A 19,877-nucleotide genomic window follows, 5' to 3' on the forward strand; every position below is an offset into this window, starting at 1 on the left:
TTAGTTCACTTATTTTGAGAGAATGTGTTTTCCTTGACTGCGAAATGAATCAGGCTAAAGAAAGCAAAGCACAGGAAGCCTAGCTCTTCTGTCAGGCTCTGGAAGGTGCTGGAGCAGGTGAGGTCATGTGTCTCCTTTTTTATTTCCTTCATATGACTGCCAGGAAAAATGGTCTGAAACCAAGCACAGGCTCTCAAAAGAAGAAAAGGAGAAGCAAATTGGATTCTCTAGAGCAGGAAGAAGTGGTGAGATCATATTTCATAACTCTCCAAATAGGCAGCACTTTGGAAGACGAGCTGCCAGGATAACCAGTCCCACCCCAACTTCTGCTTCTGCTTCTGCTTTTCTGGTTTCTTTTGGACTTCGTTTTCTAGAAACTAAATGTAATTGGTTTTTGTTCATCCATAATGGAACTACATTTCTTTCTTTCTTCCCAAGTCATTATAATCTGCCTGGCCGGAATCATGTTGCAGTTTCAGGCAGAGCTTAATACTCCCATGAATTGGAACTATAATCTTTATTTTTATGCACTCCATAAAACGTTGGAGTTTTATGGATTTAACTAAACATTCATTAAAATAACCTTTCTCTATAGACTGGAGTTATAATTTCAAATATGTATTTCCATGGAAGGATTTTGATCCTGAGATCTAACAAAAATTGCATGCTACACTTCAAATGTTCTGCCTTTGATAGGGTTATTTCCTTTGGGCATTTAGTCTAACAAAAATTTTTAGGAATTCATTCATGTTTTCTTTTATTCAGCCATGGACTCATCAACAATACCAAAGAGGAACTTAGAATACAAAGAGGAGAGGGAGAGGAAGGCCCTTTGTTAAAGCCTCTGAGCTCCACAGGCCCCAGCCTTCCCACCACACCTGGAATTTGTCCAGCTTAGTCCCAACTGTTGAACATATCAAATGGTTTCAGACTGTTTGCTCTTATAAATAGTACTGCTAAGGAGGTTGTGGGGAAGACAACTTAAGTAACTACTACTGCCCTCCAGAGGGGAAGTATCCTCAGGAGTGGCGGTAGAAGACCAAAGTAAGATATGTTTTATGGCTCTTTTTTTTTGGTCCATTACACAAGTGTTTACCAGAGGGACCGTAACAATGTGTTGTGTCTCCGGCAGCCCCACAAACCAGCCAATGGTGGGCACAGTCATTTTCAATTGTTTTTGATACGCATACATGTAAAGTATCTTAGGTTTGTTTGACTATTCATTTCAAGCAGTAGCACATTTTTAAAATATTAGAATGAATAGGAGTAACATGTATGGTGTACCTGCTGTGCGTATAACAAGCCTTGCTCTCTTAATCCTCCCAGTAATCCCACGCGGTAGGTACGGTTATTGCTCCCATTTTACTCAGGAGCTAAGTGCGGACACTCAGAGAGGTTACGCAGCTGGTTAACGGTAGACTGGGACTTGAAACTGGGGTGTTTGAGTCCAAGGGGCCCACACTTAGCCTCATCTCTGCTCTTGCGCCTCATGGTGATTATAGCTTTGTAATAATGAATGAATCCCTTTCCAGGTTAAAATAATCCCTTGATACTCTTCCTGACTTGCTCCCCTGGAAGAGAGGAGAAGAGCGTTCTGAACTGAGGCAAAAGCAAGAAGCAAAGGCTGTATGGAAAAACGTGCAGAGTGTGTTTAAGCATCACAGATAATCCTGTTTGCCTGGGCCGTAGGGCCCCACAAGGTGAAGAGGGCTGAGCAATGAGGTCAGAAAGGTAGCCGGTGGTAAGTTCTTAGAGAACGTTGATGGTCTTAAGGACTTTGGCTTTCATTCTTTAAGCCACAAAGAGCCCTAGAAGGTTTTTGAGCAAGCGAGTGATGGGATCATGTGTGTTTTGGAGAGATTTCTCATTTCTCTGAGTCCCCTTCCCCATGGGGACTGCTGTATAGCCTCTCTGCTGTTAGGGACTATCGTCATATCCAAGTGAGAAGCACCAGGCCTGTTGAACAGTGGTAGTGGAGGTGGGTTGAAATGGTCTGACATGAGAGGCCTCATGAGGTAGAAGAGACAGAACTCGGTTCTAACTAGAAATGACCTCGAGTGAGAGGCAGGAGCCAGGGTCTCTGGCTTGGGAGCAGGCTATATTGTATCACAGGGGAGCATGCTCCTGGAGGAGGACAGGTTCCATCTTGGATGTGCTGAGTCTGAAGTGTTTGTGGATTTCCCTTCATAGATATCTATGCAGTTGGGTATTTTCTTCCAGGAAAAAGTGTCAAGGTGGGAGATCAGATTTCGGAGTCATTTGTATCAAGGTGATAGTTGTAGTCCAGGGAAGAGGACTGATGAGAAAACATAGAAAAAAAGTTTACATTTGAAGGACAAGGAAAGAACAGGGACAAGATAGATAGATAGATAAATAAATACAAATTCTGAAGGGCCCGTGAGAAGGGCTGGAAGAGAAGTAGGCATGTACCATATGATGGAAGGCAAAGGTGGGGGATGGAATTTGGGCATATTTGGGGGCAGATGGAGTTCTTGGGCAGAGTGAAGACTGGGTTGAGCAGCTCAGAGAGCATGACTGTTTATATCAGGGGTGAGCAAACTTTTCCTATAAAGGGCCAGATAGTAAATATTTTTGCTTTTGAGGACATACAGTGTCTCTTACAATGACTCTGCTATTTTAGTGTAAAATCAACCCTACACAGTAATAAATGAATGTGCCTGGCTAAGTTCCAATAAAACTTTATTTACAAAAACAAGGCAGGTCAGATTTGGCCTGTGGGCCATAGTTTGCCAAACCTGATCTGTATCATATCTAGTTTTCCTGACCAGAATCAGAATGCAGTCTTCCATACATGGTTATATGATTCATTAAGCTGACTGGAAAATGTAAGAAATGTTTGGTCCAAATAATGATAAAATTTCTTTCACCACAATTTCTAGCTATTTAGAATTCTTATACCTGGACACAGTAGATTTTGATGTATTTATGAATTTACTAACAAGCTGATTCTATTGAATTTTCTAGGCATGCAGTTATATCATGTGCATGTCGTGGTGCATTTATTTCTTCCTTTTCTAATTTGCATCTTTTTCTGCTAATTCTAAGTTACAGAGAAGTGGAGGCCCCTGTTTTCTACAGCCTTCCCCCTTCAAGGCTTGTTTTCTGGGATCCCAGTAGCTGTGGATTTTTCCGAGGGATTTCCTGGAGACCTATTTGAGGTTGAAAGTCTTAGTTTTCAGTAGCAATAGCAAAGGACAGTTTGGCAAACAAGGATCTGATCCCTTTTTTTATAAGCTCACATTTAGTGGTCTGTTTTAAAGTTCTCTTCTTTGATTTAAAAATCTTAGAATAAAATCCAAACTTCATACCTGGCCTCCACAGCCTGCATGATCTGCTTCCTGCCGACCTCTTTCATTGCACTTTTTATTTTTTCTTTCCTTCACTCACTTGTCCCCAGCCAAGTCCTTACCCTCCTTGGGGTCTTGACACTGCTGTGTCCTTCGGCTGGAATTTACTTTCCTGGGCCCTTCCCATGCCCTGTGGGTCTCAGCTCAGACGCAGTCCCTGAACAATCCCTCTATCTAAAGGAGATTCCCTCGGGGTCTCTGTTACACAGCTCAGTTTATTCGTGTCATAGTATTTTTTATTAATTTTTATTTTTTTATGGAAGTATAGTTGATTTACAATGTTTCAGATGTACAGCAAAGTGATTCAGTTATACGTGTGTGTGTATATATATATGTGTGTGTGTATTCTTTTTCAGATTCTTTTCCATTATAGGTTATTATTTTGTGCCATAGTATTAACCACAATCTGTAATTATCTCGAATGTGGGTTGTTGTGCTTATCTATTGTCTGCCTCCTTGCAGTAGATCTCGAGGTCTCTAAGGGCAAGGACCTTGATTTCATGCTCACAACCATTGTCTCCAGCACCTAGAACTGTGTCTGGCAGAGAGTACGAGCTTTATTAGTATTTATTGAAGGAATAAAAGCATTCTCCTTTCTCATGGTCAACACCAAGGACCTATCTCAAGCCTCCTGTGCTGGGCGTTCTCCATCTGCCCCCCGCAAATTCACTCTCCATGCTTTCCTATGACTCTGTGCCCGGGGAAATAGAAATTTGGACTGTGTCAACTGGATGTCCTTGCTCTCTGGCTTTGATTTGGGACTGGACAGTAGTAACGCTGGTACAAAACTGAGAAGAAGAAGGAGAGTGAGGCCAGGGTGTCTGTCCCCCTCTTCCCCGCCCTTGCAGAAGGAACCTGTAACCACAGGCTCCTTCTCTCCTTTGACTGTAAGTTTCAGCCCCTTTCAGGCAGCCCTGTCTGTGTCTCCCCTTTTCCCTCCAGGCCTGGAAGTCAGAGGGGAGGAGGAGAGGCTGGGGTAATGATTCCCTTCGCAGTTCCCACCAGGTGGGCTTCCTCAGGGGGGGTCTCTGCTCCTCCTGCTGCCTTAGGTGTACAGGTGGGATTGGTTCCCTGCTGTGGCCAAGCCTGGGGTATGGTCCCTTTCCTTGTTCATCTCTACCTTGTTAAACTCGACCTACAACTTTGTAAATAGTCCTTTTATTTCGACCCTCAATGACTCCATTTGAGCTTGTCATTTTTGTCTGCTGGGACTCTCAGGTTTTTTCACCTGTGAAATGGGAAAGTTGACCAAGTGGAGTTTCTGATAAATCAACATTTCTAGTGGTTACTACTGGTCACTTTTGAAATCAGTGACTGATTCTGACAAAACTTGTTGCAATCCGAGTTGTGTAAAGATAAACTTCGCGCTCGATTTGCAGTTCTGTGTGCCTGTCCTGTTATCTGATAATGTTTGGACTATGGGCATCTCATGTAACTTTTAAACCATTTTGATAAAAATTTTGTCCTGGGATTGAGGATAGGGTTGTTTTTGTGAATGAGATGTCTAGATTCCTGAGGTTTGGTATATACGTTAGAATTGAAATAAAGAGGGAGGCCTTCTTCCCTTAATTCTGTGGGTATTTTCCGTTAGGTCCTCTTACATTGAGCTAAAATCCACTCCTACCCCTCTTCTCCTGATGCCACCTTTGTGCATGAAGAACCACCCAAAACAAACCCGCACAGAGAGAAACAGAACAACAGAGGTTTGGGCTGACCTCCAGATCTTGTGCAGATTTCAGTGGCGAACCGAAGCTTGTTTGATCAAATAAGCTTGAGATGAGCTCTCACAGGATCACAGAGGCTCAGGGTTAGGGTGGATCTTAGAAGTCATCAGTTCCCTCCCCCATCAGATTGGTCATTGCCAGGCAGAGAATCTTCTCCAAGTCTTCCAAACCCTGCTTAAACAGCTAGAAGGACAGAGAACCAGAGCTGGGGAGTGAGTAGATCTTTAAAAAGATTGTCTGTTTGATCTTGGCTGGATTTGAGACATTGTTTCTGACAAAGAGCTTTTTAAATTTTTAATAGAATATGTGGGGTTTAGTTTAGCTCTATGACCTCTTTTCCACCTCTGCCACCACCCAGGTTTGTGACCCTTCCTGGGGCTCGTGTTCCTAAATGGGACACTTCAGGATGCCATAGTGAATCTCTTTCATTTGCCATGCACTGCAAGCTTTTCAGAATGCCATGGGGTACTTTGCACTTGTGGGTTAGACCAAGCTTATGGTAGGATCTTCATTTTTCTGACAGGGATAGAAGTATGACCTACTGGTAATACCAAGAGAATCTGATTTGCTCCTTTGGTAACTGGAATAGTGATTCCACTATGAGTAGTGCACTGGCCCTGTCCACGTTGCCCCTGTGCCCGGGCACACTGGCATCATCGAGTGGATTTCAGGAACACCACCATATGGACCTCTTTAGCCTTCGCAGTGGTTGGGCAGAGAGTTGGTCACCTCTGTCTGTGAACTTTACCTGATTGCACTGTACAAATATGATCGTTGTCCCCTGTGTACCAGGATGAGATAAAGATTAGGATGTATTATTCTCTTGCCCCCCCCTTCCTCCTGCCCTCTCTCTCTCCAGACTGCTCTCTGCATATTGCTGACGCTCGCATCGTCATCACTGCTGATGTGTTCTGTTTCCTTGTGGTTTATAGATGATCACGATGCAGTCCTGAGGTTTAATGGGGCACCCACAGCCAACTTCCAACAAGATGTGGGCACGAGAACCACCATTCGCCTGATGAACTCTCAGGTAAAATTTCTTCTGTGCAGAAGTACAGTGAGAGAAGTTTCCTTCCTAACACAGTCGTGGACGGCGCTGAGTAGAGTGCAGTGGTCAGTACAGAGACTCTGCAGTTAGCTTGCCTGCCATCTAAACCAGCTTTGCCTCTCTTAGCTAAAAGATCATGCCTAAGTTACTCATGCCTCTGTTTACTCATCTGTAAAGAGGGGAGAATAACAGTACCTTCCTCACAGGGTTGTTGTGAGGAACACACGAGAAAATCCATGGGCTCTGAAGTAGAATGTATTTACTAGGAGCACATCAAAGCCACCGGCTTAATTAAGTCCCTTGCCCTTCCTGCGTCCCGGATTCCTCATGGAGAAAAAGACAGTGATTCCATGATCCAGCGTGGTACTTTGGTCATGGGAAGGCCCCTGTGGCATTAGTCTGCATTACTGGAGGTGTCCAGTGTCCAGAGAAAGCCGAGTTCTGCTGTCCCCGTGGCCGCAGGTCACATCCAGAGTGTTGCCCAAGGGAAAACAGAGGATATCCAGGGAGAGAGAGGACTGTCGTGAAAAGTAAATGAAGCAATGAACGTGGGTGTGCTTTCTATGCTGTAAAACCTTATCCAAGTATTATAAGACAGCATCACAGTGTAATTTATGTGTAATACAGCATTACAATTCAGGTATTACCTCATGAATCCCCCTAGACTATTCATTTCCTGAAGTATTTCCAGGTAGCATATGCTGATTTCTCTATACTAATGGGAACTTAAGAAGTACTCTTGCCACAAAGTTCTGCTAATGGATTGAATTAGTGGAAAAAGCTGGATTGCACATATAACAAAAATAGCATGATAGGGCTATAAACCCACTCACCTCACTCCCGACCACCAATGTCTGTCTTTTTTCTGAGTATACGTGTAAGCCTTGGGGGGTTTTATGTCAGCGTTTAGACTCTGTACACTTTCTAGGGCTCGTGGGTGTGGACTGGGTCCTGGAAGTGACCCTAAGTGCCCTTTCAGCACCGTCCCAGCAGAATATGCATTTCTCCTCCCCGCTGCCAGGCCTCCACTTCCCTGTTTCTCCCAGCAATCTCTTCACTGCCTGACCTTCAGGAACTCACCACCTGGGCAGAAGCTGCTTCCTGCATGGCCTGCTTTCCATCTGAGGCCCACAGTCCTAGGAACCTTTTCGTGATGGGACTTAACTCCTTTGCAAGAGGCCACCATCTTGTTTTCGATTCTTCTAATCCTTCTGTTATTATTTGGGTGATGATGATGTTGTCACTTTCTAACACTGTAACATCCTCCAGCAGCCTCTCTGTGCTTCTAATACCTGTTTCTGTTCAGCCTTACGTTTGGGGGTTCTACATTACTTTTATGATAAGCTATAAGAGGGCAGGTTAAAAAAAATAGATTCGTCGGCAAGAGAGTCTCTGGAGCAAGTGGTACTTGAGCTAGACTTTGAGAGATGGGCAGAATCTAGAGAAACAGCACTAGGAAGGCATCCAAACAGTGGGATTGGCAGGACAGAGCCGCACAGGAGACGAGGGGGCACTCAGACAGCCCTGGCAGGGTGGGGATGGGTCTGGACTCGTGCTGCATCGCAGAGGGAGGTGAGGCTGGGGCTTCATGGCTGCTCAGACTCTGGTGAGTCTGGAAGATCAGGCAGAGGGGCTGGGATGAGCTCGCCCTTCTCTCTCCTGTCCCTTCTTGTGCCGCAGTCACAGAAACCTGGAGCTGGAGGGCTCCCCAGGGAATGCAAATGCCTAACTTCTGCTTCTGTTTAAGATGGTACCTAAATACCCAGGAGAAAGGTGTACTTACCCTTGCTTCCTAACACAAACGGGGACGGTGCTGCGCAGAGCACAGTGGTGAGGACAGAGACTGCAGCTAGCCTGACTGCCGTTGAAACCAGCTCTGCCTCTCTTAGCTAAACGATCACGCCTAAGCTCCTTATGCCTCTGTGAAGAGGGGAGAGGGGAGAATAACTACCTCCTCACAGGGTTGCTGTGAGGAGTAAGTGAGAAGATCCACGCAAAGCATTTAGCGGCCGGCGCTTATGCATAAGTGTCACCTGCTCTGATATTTATGTGTGCGGAACTGAGGTGGGTGTGGGGGGTACGTTGGTGAGCGAAACAGACTCAGCCCTGTTCTCGTGACACCATCCAATAGTCATACAAACAAATATAAAGTTACAACAGACAGCTACAGAGGAGAGGGTTAAGGTGCTACCAGAGCCCATAAAGGGGCATCTTCCCTAGGCAGGGAAGTCAGGAAGAAGTGAGGAGGTGATTCTCCACCGCACCTGAGGAGTAAGGGTAGACGGCGAGAAGTGGGAGAAGAGGCAGCAGCGTGGGTGAGGCCTGTGTGGAAGGGAGCTGGGACGCACCAGGACCCGGGAAGAGGTGAGTCTGGGTGGTGGGGATGTAGAGAGGGACGAGGCTGAGGGTGAGGAGGAGCCAGGCCATGGTGCCTGTTTTCTTCTCTGAGGCATAGCCAGACTTGCGTTTTGTAAACCCCTCTGGCTTCCATCTGATCAGTGCAGTGGGTGCGGTGGATGGACAGACACACTTAGGGGGCTCTTGCAATCGTGTGGACTAGCAATGCTGGCAGTTGCGCCAGAGTGGAAATGAAGGGGACTGTGAGGAAAGAATGGATTTGAGAGCTACTCAGAGTGTGCAGCCACCAGGCTGTAGTGTGTGGTTGGGCGTGAGAGGTGAAGGGAGGGGGGCCACAGGTGCGCCTGGGTTTCTGGCTTGCGTAACTGGCCAGCTAGTCACTGAGAGGGGAAGGAGTACTGGCAGATGTTTTGGGTTGTGAGGGGCGGGTAGGGTCAGAGAGGCGGGCAGGGATCAAAAACGTGGTTCTGCATATGGTTGATCTGAGCTGCCTTTTACGTGTCTGTGAAGAGAGGTCCAGTAGGCAGTTATAGAGATGGGACTGGAGTTCAGTGGAAAGGTCTGGGCTGCAGATGAGGGTTTGTGAATCGTCTCTATCTATGTGGCAGTGAAACAGTGGGACCAATTGAGGGCACTAGAGGGAGTGTAGAGAGAGGAAAAGTCCATGCAGGGGGTTTGGGTAATGAGAGCAGCGAGAAGGAGGTGAGAGCCATCAGACGCTGCTGAGAGGCCAATTTAGATGAAGACTGAAAAGCATCGTTCTCTCCTTAGCAAAATGGAGGCCACCGTTGGCCTCAGCGACAGCCATTGGGGAGAGCGGTGAAGCCAGATTGGAGACTGTGGAGGAGTGGGGAGGGAGGAAAATGTGGAGAGTTCTTGCAAGAAGGCTGGCTCCGATGGGCAGAGAGAAATAGGGCAATAGCTATAGAGAGTTGAGGGTTCCGGGGCCAGTTTTTGTTCTTTTCATTTTTTAGATTGCAGAGAATTGAGTATGTTTAAAAGTCAATGGGGGGCTTCCCTGGTGGCGCAGTGGTTGAGAGTCCGCCTGCCGATGCAGGGGACACGGGTTCGTGCCCCAGTCCGGGAAGATCCCACATGCTGTGGAGCGGCTGGGCCCGTGAGCCATGGCTGCTGAGCCTGCGCGTCCGGAGCCTGTGCTCTGCAGAGGGAGAGGCCACGACAGTGAGAGGCCCGCGTACCGCAAAAAAAAAAAAAAAAAAGTCAATGGGAAGACAGTCACAAAAGGAAAATCACTGTATGATTCCACTTATATGAGGTCCCTGGAGTGGTCAAGCTCCTAGAGACAGGAAGTAGAATGGTGGTTACCAGGGCCTGAGAGGAAAGAGGAATACTTGTTTAATGGATCTAGAGTTTCAGTTTCAGAAGAAGATGAAAGAGTTCTAGAGATGGATGGTGGTGATGGTTGTATAACAGCATGAATGTACTTAATGCCACTGAACTGTACACTCAAAAATGGTTAGAAGAGTGCATTTTATGTTATACATATTTTGTCACACACAAATTTAAGTCAATGAGGAGAAAACCAGTTGATAGAGAAACTGAATATACTTAAAAGAGGAGATAATTAAGTCAGTGGTGGGAGTGGTGGATCCAAAGCCTAGTGGAGGATTAACCCCAGCAGGAGGGGTCAGGAGGGGTCAGAAGGGAAGAAGGATGCAGGGGAGTAGCTGGAGGCCGTCTCTAGTGGAAGGATGACGGGACTTCAATTTTCTCTGCAAAGTAGGGTACAGAGAAAAGGAGGCTTTTCATAGGGAGGCTGAGGGGAAGAGAGGTTTCAATAGAGGAGGTTTGAGCCAAGAAGGTTTGAAATTGTCATTGAGGAAAGAGTAAACCAGAGGAATGGAGTAGGGTCTCCAGGCCGTGCTAGCCGCTTCGAGGTTGGGGAGCGTGGATTCAGAGAGAAATCCAGCTGTTTGCTCAGGGGTGGTATGGTCTGCAGATCAGTAGGAAGCTGCAGGCAAGAGAGGGAGCACGGAGGAGGCCTGGAAATTCTCTTGGATTCGGGAGGCCACTCCCTTCTCGGGCATCTCTTCCAGGTGTTTAGTGAAGGACTAACCCTCAATCCTCAAAGATTCTGAAACTTTAATTTCTAGCAATTGCTCTCCTGGGTATATATCCAAACAAAACAAAAACAATGCTGAGAAAAGACACATGCACCCCAATGTTCACTGCAGTACCATTTACAATAGCCAAGACATGGAAGAAACCTAAGTGTCCATCCACAGATGAATGGATAAAGAAGATGTGGTACATGTATACAATGGAATATTACTCAGCCATAAAAAAGAATGAAATTTTGCCATTTGCAACAACATGGATGGACTTGGATGGTATTATGCTAAGTGAAATAAGTCAGAGAAAGATAAATATTGTATGATATCACTTATATGTGGAATCTAAAAAATAAAACAAACTAGTCAATGTAACAACAACAACAAAAACAGACTCACAGATACAAAGAACAAACTAGTGGTTACCAGTGGGGAGGGGCAAGATAGGGGCAGGGGATTAAGGGGTAGAAAACTACTAGGTACAAAATAAAAAGCTACAAGGATATATTGTACAGCGCAGGGCATTTATTTTATAAGAACTTTAAGTGGAGTATAACCTTTAAACATAGTCACTATATTGTGACTGAAACATATAATACTGTTCACCAACTATACCTCAATGAAAGAAAATAAAGCCAAGGTAAGGTTGCCTGGGAATTAAGAGACAGACCTTGATCGAATTTCTCCCTCAGTACCTAACTGCGTGAGTGACTTGAGCAAGTCGCCTTATCTTTCTGAGCCTCAGTTCCCTTATTTGTAAAGGGAAATAAGAAAAGTTGCCCTGCTGGGTCTTTGTAGGATCCAGTGAGATTACTGAGCGTGGAGCATGTCACTCAGAGGCCCTCATGCTGAAGCAAAGGCTGTGTAAAGGGTGGCCGTTGTCCCTAGTGCAGCGTGAAGGCCTGCCTGTGTCTGCTGGGCAGTCACTGTGCCCTCCCATTTCCCAGGCAAGTGGGCATCTTGGCTCCCAGCAAGGATGTCAGCCAGCTTGGGGACGCTTCAGAGGTGCCCAGCAGAAGGGAGAAAATTAAAGGATAATTTTCAGGAAAAAGTAAGCTCATGACTATCATAGTGTCTATTTTATTCATATGAGGAGGGAACCAGGCAGATGTTATAACCGGTTCAGAGGAAAAGTCAAAACAGTACAAAATCTGAATAAAGGAATGCAACTGTTTTTTGTCACGAGGTGGGCAGGAGGAAGAGGGAATTTAACTGAAACTCTACTGGGCAAGGTTGAATAAGCGTGTCTGTAGTTCACTACAACTTACAACGCGCTGCAAAACAGCTCTCACGGGATTAGAATCTGATAAAGAGGAAGGGAGTGCTGCAGACAATGCATAGTTCTCCACTGAGGTGCAGCATGTTTTCCTGCACTTCTGCATGGCTGTGGTCCCTTTGCCAGGGCTGAGAGGGGGTGGATGGCTTCCCAGGGTGCCCAGTCCACTCTCAAGAAAGCCCTTCCCATCCTCTTCAGGCACGCTGACCCTCCTTCCTCTCTTCCTGTAAGTGGCTCTAAACATCAAGCCTGTTGCTTTGACACTGGTCACGGGCAGCCGCGTGACCTTGCTCCTTGTGATACTGACATGTGACTGATGCCCTTCTATTATGGCCCTTTCTCATATTGGTATCCTAGGAAGCTGGCAGTCTGTCTCCTCTATCTTTTGTCCCAGTTGGTTATCCCAGCTGTTTTGTGTCTGTTTCTGGGCAAACTGAGTCCCCACCATCGCACCCAGACAGCACCTGGCACCCCAGAGTTCCTGGGGGAATAGCTGTGGGTTTGGTAAATTGTGCCTTTGAGCAGCTCATTTTCTTCCCAGAGGGAGAGCTCCTCTGGACGGCAGCTGGGCCCGGTTTTGTTTGTTCAGCTCCCAGCCTCCTCACATGCAGAGGACAGACTTTTGTGCATCTGGCCTGTGACAAAGCCATGGAAAACAAAGAGGTGGTTTCTAATTGAGAAGATGGCTTTTTAAAGAGAATGGTGTCATACCGTGAAGTTTCAGCAGCTCTACGCAGGCATCTATGTACCAGGTGTTGTTATGAGATTCCATAGGGAAACCACATAGAGCTAAATGTGGGTCTTTAAACAAATTCAATTGTGACTCTAAGTGTAAAGGTTTCGTGAGACTCAGCTGAGCCCCTGCTGGGCCCAGTGGCTTCCTTAGAAGCTCTTGTACAGGTTTGGGAAGAGAAAACCTACACCCTGTGCATAGTGATACGTGGACTGGACTTCACCCAGGGCATTGCCAGATCACTTAATGGGGCTTGAGATATTAGCTGATGCCACTTACTAAATACTTCTGTTGTCTAAGGGCCATACCTGTCTTACCACATTTCATGACAACTCTGTGAGGTGTGGCCACAAAACACCATTTTAGATAAAGACACTAAGGTTCAAAGAGTTGAAGTGAATTACTCAGGGTAGCACAGAAACTAAGCAGTAGAGGTGGATCTGGATCTAGGTTTGTTTGCCGGTGGTACATTAACTCCCCTGAGCTTTCTTTAAGCGTTTCTAGGTCGCTGATATTTTTCAGAAACACAGAAGGGGCTCGACTTGATGATATTGGACACAGGGTGCCTTCTTACTCCAAACCTCTGGGTCATAAGTGGCTTTCAACGTGCCAGAGCTGCCCTTGGTCTTCTCTTCCTTGTGTAGCCCATCCATCTGGTGTGCAGCCAGCTACCTAGATTCCATTCAGTCAATCGAATAAGCTCCCTCGAGACCCTGCCTAGTATGGGGGAAGAGCAGGAGAATGCAACGCTCTCCTCCTCATAAGGGCTTCCGTTTAGGTGAAGAGAAGAAGACACACCCCGCTCCCCAACATACACACACACACACAAAGCCAGTAAAGGTGCTGTGCGGAAGCAGAGTATATTCTTTTTGCATGAGTTTGACTATTTGAGATACCTCATGTAAGTGGAATCGTGCAGTATTTGTCCTCTGTGTCTGGTTTACTTCACTCAGTATAATGTCCTCCAGGTTCATCCATATTTGTCATATTTGGTAGAATTTCCTTCTTTTTTGATGCTGAGTAATATTCTATAGAAGCAGATTGTTGAATGGTGGTTGCCAGGGGCTGGGGTGAGGGACAGATGGGGAGTTGCTATTCAATGGGTATAAAGTTTCAATTGTGCAAGATATATAAGTTCTTAGAGATCTGCTCTACCTTGTGCCGATAGTTAACAGTACTATATTTTGCACTTAAAAATTTGTTAAGAGGGTAGATCTCATGTTAAGTGTTCTTACTGCAATGAAAAAAAAGCAGGGTGTACTCCAGTGTGGGGCCGATACCCCCGGCCTGGAGTTCTTTGGCATGGAGTTCTTTCTGTGAGGGCACTACTGAATCTTGAAGGGAACATTCAAAACCTATATTTAATTTGTGGAAAATAGCTATCTTTAAAATAACCTGCTATCTGACCTCACACCACATTTCAGCTCAGTCACCACGCACAACCAGTGCTTACATCAGAATCTCACTCAGTCATCAAATGTCTACACTTTGAGGTCATTTGCTAGGAATTTTTGCATCTGTGTTCATGAGGGATATAGGTTTGTAATTTTCCTTTCTTGTTATGTCTGTCTGTATTTTTGATATCAGAGTAATGCTGTCTTTGTAGAGTGAGCTGGGAATGGTTCGTCTAAAATTTTCTGGAAGGGTTTGTGTAGAACTGGTATTACTTTTTTCCTGAGTGTTTGGTAGAGTTTACCAGTAAAGTCATCTGGGCCTAGAATTTACCTTGTGGGAAGGTTTTTAGCTACAAATTCAACTTCTTTAATAGACACAGGGTTATTCACGTCACTTGTTTCTTCTTCCCGAGCTTCGTTAGTCTATATCTTTCAAGAAATTTGTTCATTTCTTCTACGTTATCGACTTTGTTAGCATAAAGTTGTTCATATTTCCTCATTATCCTTCTAATATCTGTGGAATAAGATGTGATGTCTGAAGTGACATGACATCCTTTAAGGTGATCCAAATGGTATTGGAAATCCCAGAGCCGAAAAGACTTCGGAGATCAACTAGCCATTCATTTCAGAATGAATTACTGATCACCTGCTCCATGCCAGACTTTCTGAACAGGGCTAGAACTCAGCTGCCAACAACAGCAGTAAAACAGAAACAGACATGCTCCCTGCCTTTGTGAAGCTCAGGGTCTTGCCTGATTGTTTCATTTTACAAATGAGATAACTGAGGCCTGAGAGGAGAAGGTGAGCTGTACAGTTGCACAGAGCACAATGGCAGGCCCATGTAGGCTGAAGCCTTCGTAACGGCCTGTCCAGGACTCTTTCCTGGCTCTCTGGTGACACGTTCTAAGTCCATGTTTTCTCACTCCCATCATATAATTTATCCATCTCATTTATCACTTAGCTCTCCCACTATGAGAGGAGGCATTTTTGGCCTGTTTTGTTCATTGATGCCCAATGCCCAGGTGCCCAGGATAGTGCCCATTACGTAGTAGATGTGCAAGAAATATTTGTTGAATGAAATATAGTCCAAAGAACCTTCTGTTCACTCAGTGGATTGCCTCCAAACTTCGTTTTTTTAAACTTTTTATTTGAAAATACTTGAAAACTTCCAGAAAAGTTGCAATAATATGACAAATACAAAGAATGCCTATATACCATTTATCCAGATTCACTTATTTTTTCATTTTACCCCATTGCTATATCATCTGATCTATCCATCTTTCATATTTTTTTTCATTTGAGAGTAAGTTGTATACATTGCAGACATCAAGCCCTAAATATTTGTTACAGACCGAAAGTTTACAGCTCTCCCACAAATTTTATGTTGAAGCCCTAACTATCCAATATGATAGTATTTGGAGGGAGGTGGGGCTTTGGGGAGAGAATTATGTTTAGATGAGGTCCTGAGGGTGGCGCCCCCATGATGAAGGGATTAGGATCCTTATAAGAGGAGGAAGAGGGACCAGAGCTCGCTCTCTCTCCGCCATTAAGGACACAGTTAGAAGGTGGCCATCTGCAAGCCAGGATGAGGGCCCTCACCAGGAACCAATCTGCTGGCACCTTGACCTTGGACTTCCCAGCCTCCAGAACTATGAGAAATAAATATCTGTTGTTTAAGTTACCCAGTCTATGGTATTTTGTTATCGCAACCTGAGCAGACTATGATTTTTTGGTACCGAGAAACAGAGTGCTGCTATACAAATACCTGAAAGCGTGCAAGTGGCTTTGGAACTGGGAAACTGGTAGAAGCTGGAGGAGTTCTGAAGGGCACACTAGAAATACAGACAGAGGGAAATTCTGGTGAGGACTCAGAAGGAAAAGAGGAGAGCTGGAGAGAACGCCTCTTTTTTTTTTTTTTTTTGCGGTACGCGGGCCTCTCACTGTTGTGGCCTCTCCCGTTGCGGAGCACAGGCTCCAGATGCGCAGGCTCAGCGGCCATGGCTCACGGGCCCAGCTGCTCCGCGGCGCGTGGGATCTTCGCGGACCGGGGCACGAACCCGTGTCCCGTGCATCGGCAGGCGGACTCTCAACCACTGCGCCACCAGGGAAGCCCGAGAACACCTCCTTTTAGAGAAGACAAATAATCATGAACAGAACGTTGGCAGAAATATGGATGATAAAGGCCATTCTGGTGTGGTCTCTCAGATGGAAATGACACGAGGAACATGTTATTGACCAGTGGAGAACAAGTGACCCTTGTTATAAAGTGGCAGAGGACTTGGCTGAACTGTGTTCTAATGTTTTGTGGAAGGTGGAACTTGTGAGTGAAGAAACTGGATATTTAGCTGAGGCAATTTTTAGAAATTGCCTTAGGGAAAGCACTGAAGGAGTGGCTTGGTTCCTCGTGACTGCTTTTAGTAAAATGTGAGAGGAGAGAAATGAATTGAAGAAGGAATTGTTTAGCAAAAAGGAAACAGAACTTAAAAGATTTGGAAAATTCTCAGCTTATCTATATTGCAAAAAATGAGAAAACTTGTTCTGAAAAAAACTAAGAGGATGGCCCAACAAGCATTTGATAAAAAGGTCAGTGTGGGAGTGAACCACAGACCTAATCAGCCACCCCAGCAGAAACACTGCTAGTGTGAACTGAACGAGTGTGGATACAGGACAAAATGAAGGCAGGCTGTCAGACTTAGATTCTACAGGACCAAACTATAGAGCTCTTTGCCCGCAAACATATACCATTCTTCAAGACAAGGGAAGAATGAACCCAATGGTGATTCAGAGACCATCAGGGCTGCCTCCTTGGTTTCAAAGGGGGCAGGGCACTGCCTTGACCTCAGTAGGCCATATGGCAGCTGCCCAGGGCCTTGGGGGAGTGACTCCTACCTGGCAGAGCCACGCAGGTGGGACTGATGCCCCACCACGTCTATAAGGCAGAGCATCAAACCAGAGAGGATTATTCTCAAGCCTTAAGATCTAATGGTATGTACTTTGCTAGGCTTAGACTTTCTTGGAACCTGTCACTTCTTTCTTCCTTCTAATTTCTCCCTTTTGGAATGAGAATCTCTACTCTATGCCTGTTCCACCACTGTATTTAGGAAACACATAATTTATCCAGTTTCACAGGTTCACAGCAGGAGAACAGTTTAACTTCAGGTTGAATCGTTTTGCTCTCTTCTGGTTTAGATAATAATATTTAGATAAGACTTTGGACTTCAGCCTTTAGAGTTGATACCGGAATGAGTTAAAACTTTTGGGGATGTTGGGGTAGAATTAATGTGTTTTGTATGTGAGAAGGACATGATTTTGGGGGATACAGGGGTAGAACGTTATGGACTGAATGTTTCTCCCCCAAATTCATATGTTGAAGTCCTAACCCCCAATGTGATGGTATTTGGAGACGGGGCAAATGGGAAATAATTAGGTATAGAAGAGGTCTTGAGGGAGGGGCTTCCACGATGGGATTGCTGTCCTCATAAAAAAATAAGGAGAGAGACTAGAGCTTGCTCTCTTTTTACCATGTGAGGACACAGGGAGAAAGCAGCCATCTGCAAGCCAGGAAGTGGGCCCTCACCTGGTAGCTGAATCTGCTGGTACCTTGATCTTGGACTTTCCAGCCTCCAGAGCTGTGACAAAGAAATGTCTGTTGTTTAAGGCATCCAGTCTGTGGTATTTTGTTATAGTAGCCTGAACTGACCAAGATAATACTTTAATGTGTACTTCCTAAGAATATGTCTTATGTAACCAAAATATAGTTATCAACTTCATACATTTACACTGATACCATACCTTAATCTGGCTGCATTGCAGTTTTGTTAATTGACCCAATAATGTCTTTTATGGCATATTTTTTCTTCTAGCACAAGATCCAGATTAGGATCACGTGTTGCATCTAGTTGTTACGCCTCTTTAGTCTCCTTCAACCTAGAATATTTCCATATCCTCTGTCGTTTAAGACACTGACATTTTTGAAGAATAAAGTCCTTCTTTAAAGTTTTTTAAAATTTAGGGTTTATCTGATGCTTTCTCAGTATTAAATTCAGTTTCTGTATTCCTGGCTGGAAAACTACACAAATGACACTGTATCCTCCTAAGAGCATCATATCAGGAGGCATCCAGTGTCCATCTGCCCTTCAGCTTGGATATGGTGTTGTTTGATTTGGCCACTGTATAATTACATTTTTCCCTTGCGGTCTATGAGTGAACACTTTTACTACTGTGCCATTATTCTGCTCCAGATCAAAATTCCCTCCTACGTTTAACATTCATCGATCACTTTTGCCTGAGCCAGCCTTTACTATGATGGCTGAAAAATGATGGGTCTTTTAACTTCAGCTCTCCCTTCTCCATGTAATCCAGCTGGCACTCAGAATTTTATTATAAGCAAGAAGCCTCCCTTCTCCTCCTCCATTTATTTCCTTCCTCCCTCCCTCCCTCCCTCCTTTCCTCCCTCCCTTTCTTTCTTTCTTTTCTTTTTGTATTTGTTATTGGTAAGAACTCAGAGATTCCTATATTTTCAATGGTTTCTAATTCATTACGGTTCTGAACTACTTAGGTGTTCAACTTGTCCCAGATCTGGCTAGTGGGAGTTCCGTCAAGCTGGCTCTTGTTTCCCCATGACATGCATGCCCTCATCGTTTTTTAAAATACTTCTATACTTTCTGGCTTAACAAGATGTTCCAGTTCATTTTGTAACCTATCTGTTGGGTTTTTAATATTTCATCTTTATTAATTTTATCCTGAATGCACAAAGTGTTCTGGCTCAGAGACAGATTTCTTATTTAAATACCTTAGAGTAAGTAAGAAGTGCATTAGTCTCCACTTACATTCTTATTCCTAGTGCAATGCAATAAGAGCCAGGCCAATTATCCTACATGAGTAGCCAGGTACCCTATAAGCAAGGGACAAAAAATAAGTCATTTTTTTCCCTTGCTTATAAAAGGCAGGAGGTAGCTGAAAAAGAGTCCCCTTCTTACTCCAGCCCTTTGGAATATAAATAAACTTACCTAGAGCTGTCCCTAAGTTCCTGGGCTCTTTCCTCCTGCTCCGGTCTTCCTGGTCTCTTAGAATATATTTGTATTAACCTAGAGATATAGTCTGAGCTGTAACCATTTAGCTTCTTGGGGGAGATAAGCGAAGTTTTACTATGTTTTGAGTCAGAGAAGAGCAATTAACTAGACAAATAGCTATAGATTTTATTCTCATTGTTTATAAAGTCTCAGGAATCTGGGGCTTTCTGCAGGAGTGCCGAGAGATCCTGGGAAGTTTTATTTCCCCATACTATCCTACCCTACTTCTGGGATATGCCAGTTTTCCCCAAGGAGCCCTGGTTCCTTTAAGTGAAAAATGGTATTAGAGACCAAGATCTAGGTACTAGATATGTTCATGCCTAACGAGGTTGTCTTTGCTTCTTGGCCCTTTCAGCAGGTAGAGGAAATATATGCATGTACACACACAATACTCATACATGTGTATTCATTCATTTACACATATGCATACGTGTATATGTATACACACCTACATAGACACATGTATATACATGCAAAGATACCTATTTTAGAAATGACAGACTTAAATTGATACCTCAGTCTTTCCACATGAAGGTATTCCTTGCCTTCCCCATTGTGTATTTGTAACCCCCCCTTCTTTCAAAGTGAGAATCCCCCTTCTAATAACATCAGCACACTGATTTATTTGCTCATATCTATAGTACATCTAAAGTAATTTGAAAATTGTTTTGCATATCTCTACATAAAACAAACCTATCAAAGTTTAGGATTTGTTTGCAATTCTCTTTCACACCCTGCCCAAGACTGAGGGGATATGGCCAAATAATGAGGTAACCCTAAGTTACCTCGATTAGTCCTTCTGTTTCTCTTCACTTCGATTATGAATTCATTT

The 19,877-nt window shown here is 44.6% G+C and overlaps 1 protein-coding gene across 2 annotated transcripts in view; it reads left to right on the forward strand.

Moving 5' to 3' along the window:
• The window catches only part of ST6GAL1 (ST6 beta-galactoside alpha-2,6-sialyltransferase 1), a 114,956-nt gene that overhangs the window by 83,186 nt on the left and 11,893 nt on the right, over positions 1–19,877 (forward strand). For both annotated transcript variants that reach the window (XM_082654242.1, XM_082654243.1), the window contains one exon: positions 6,025–6,122. In XM_082654242.1, coding sequence (XP_082510368.1) covers positions 6,025–6,122 — 98 coding nt within the window. The remainder of the gene's footprint in view (positions 1–6,024; positions 6,123–19,877) is intronic.

This window comes from Grampus griseus (assembly GCF_964374135.1).
Source record: "Grampus griseus genome assembly, chromosome: 5".
Lineage (NCBI taxonomy): Eukaryota > Metazoa > Chordata > Mammalia > Artiodactyla > Delphinidae > Grampus > Grampus griseus.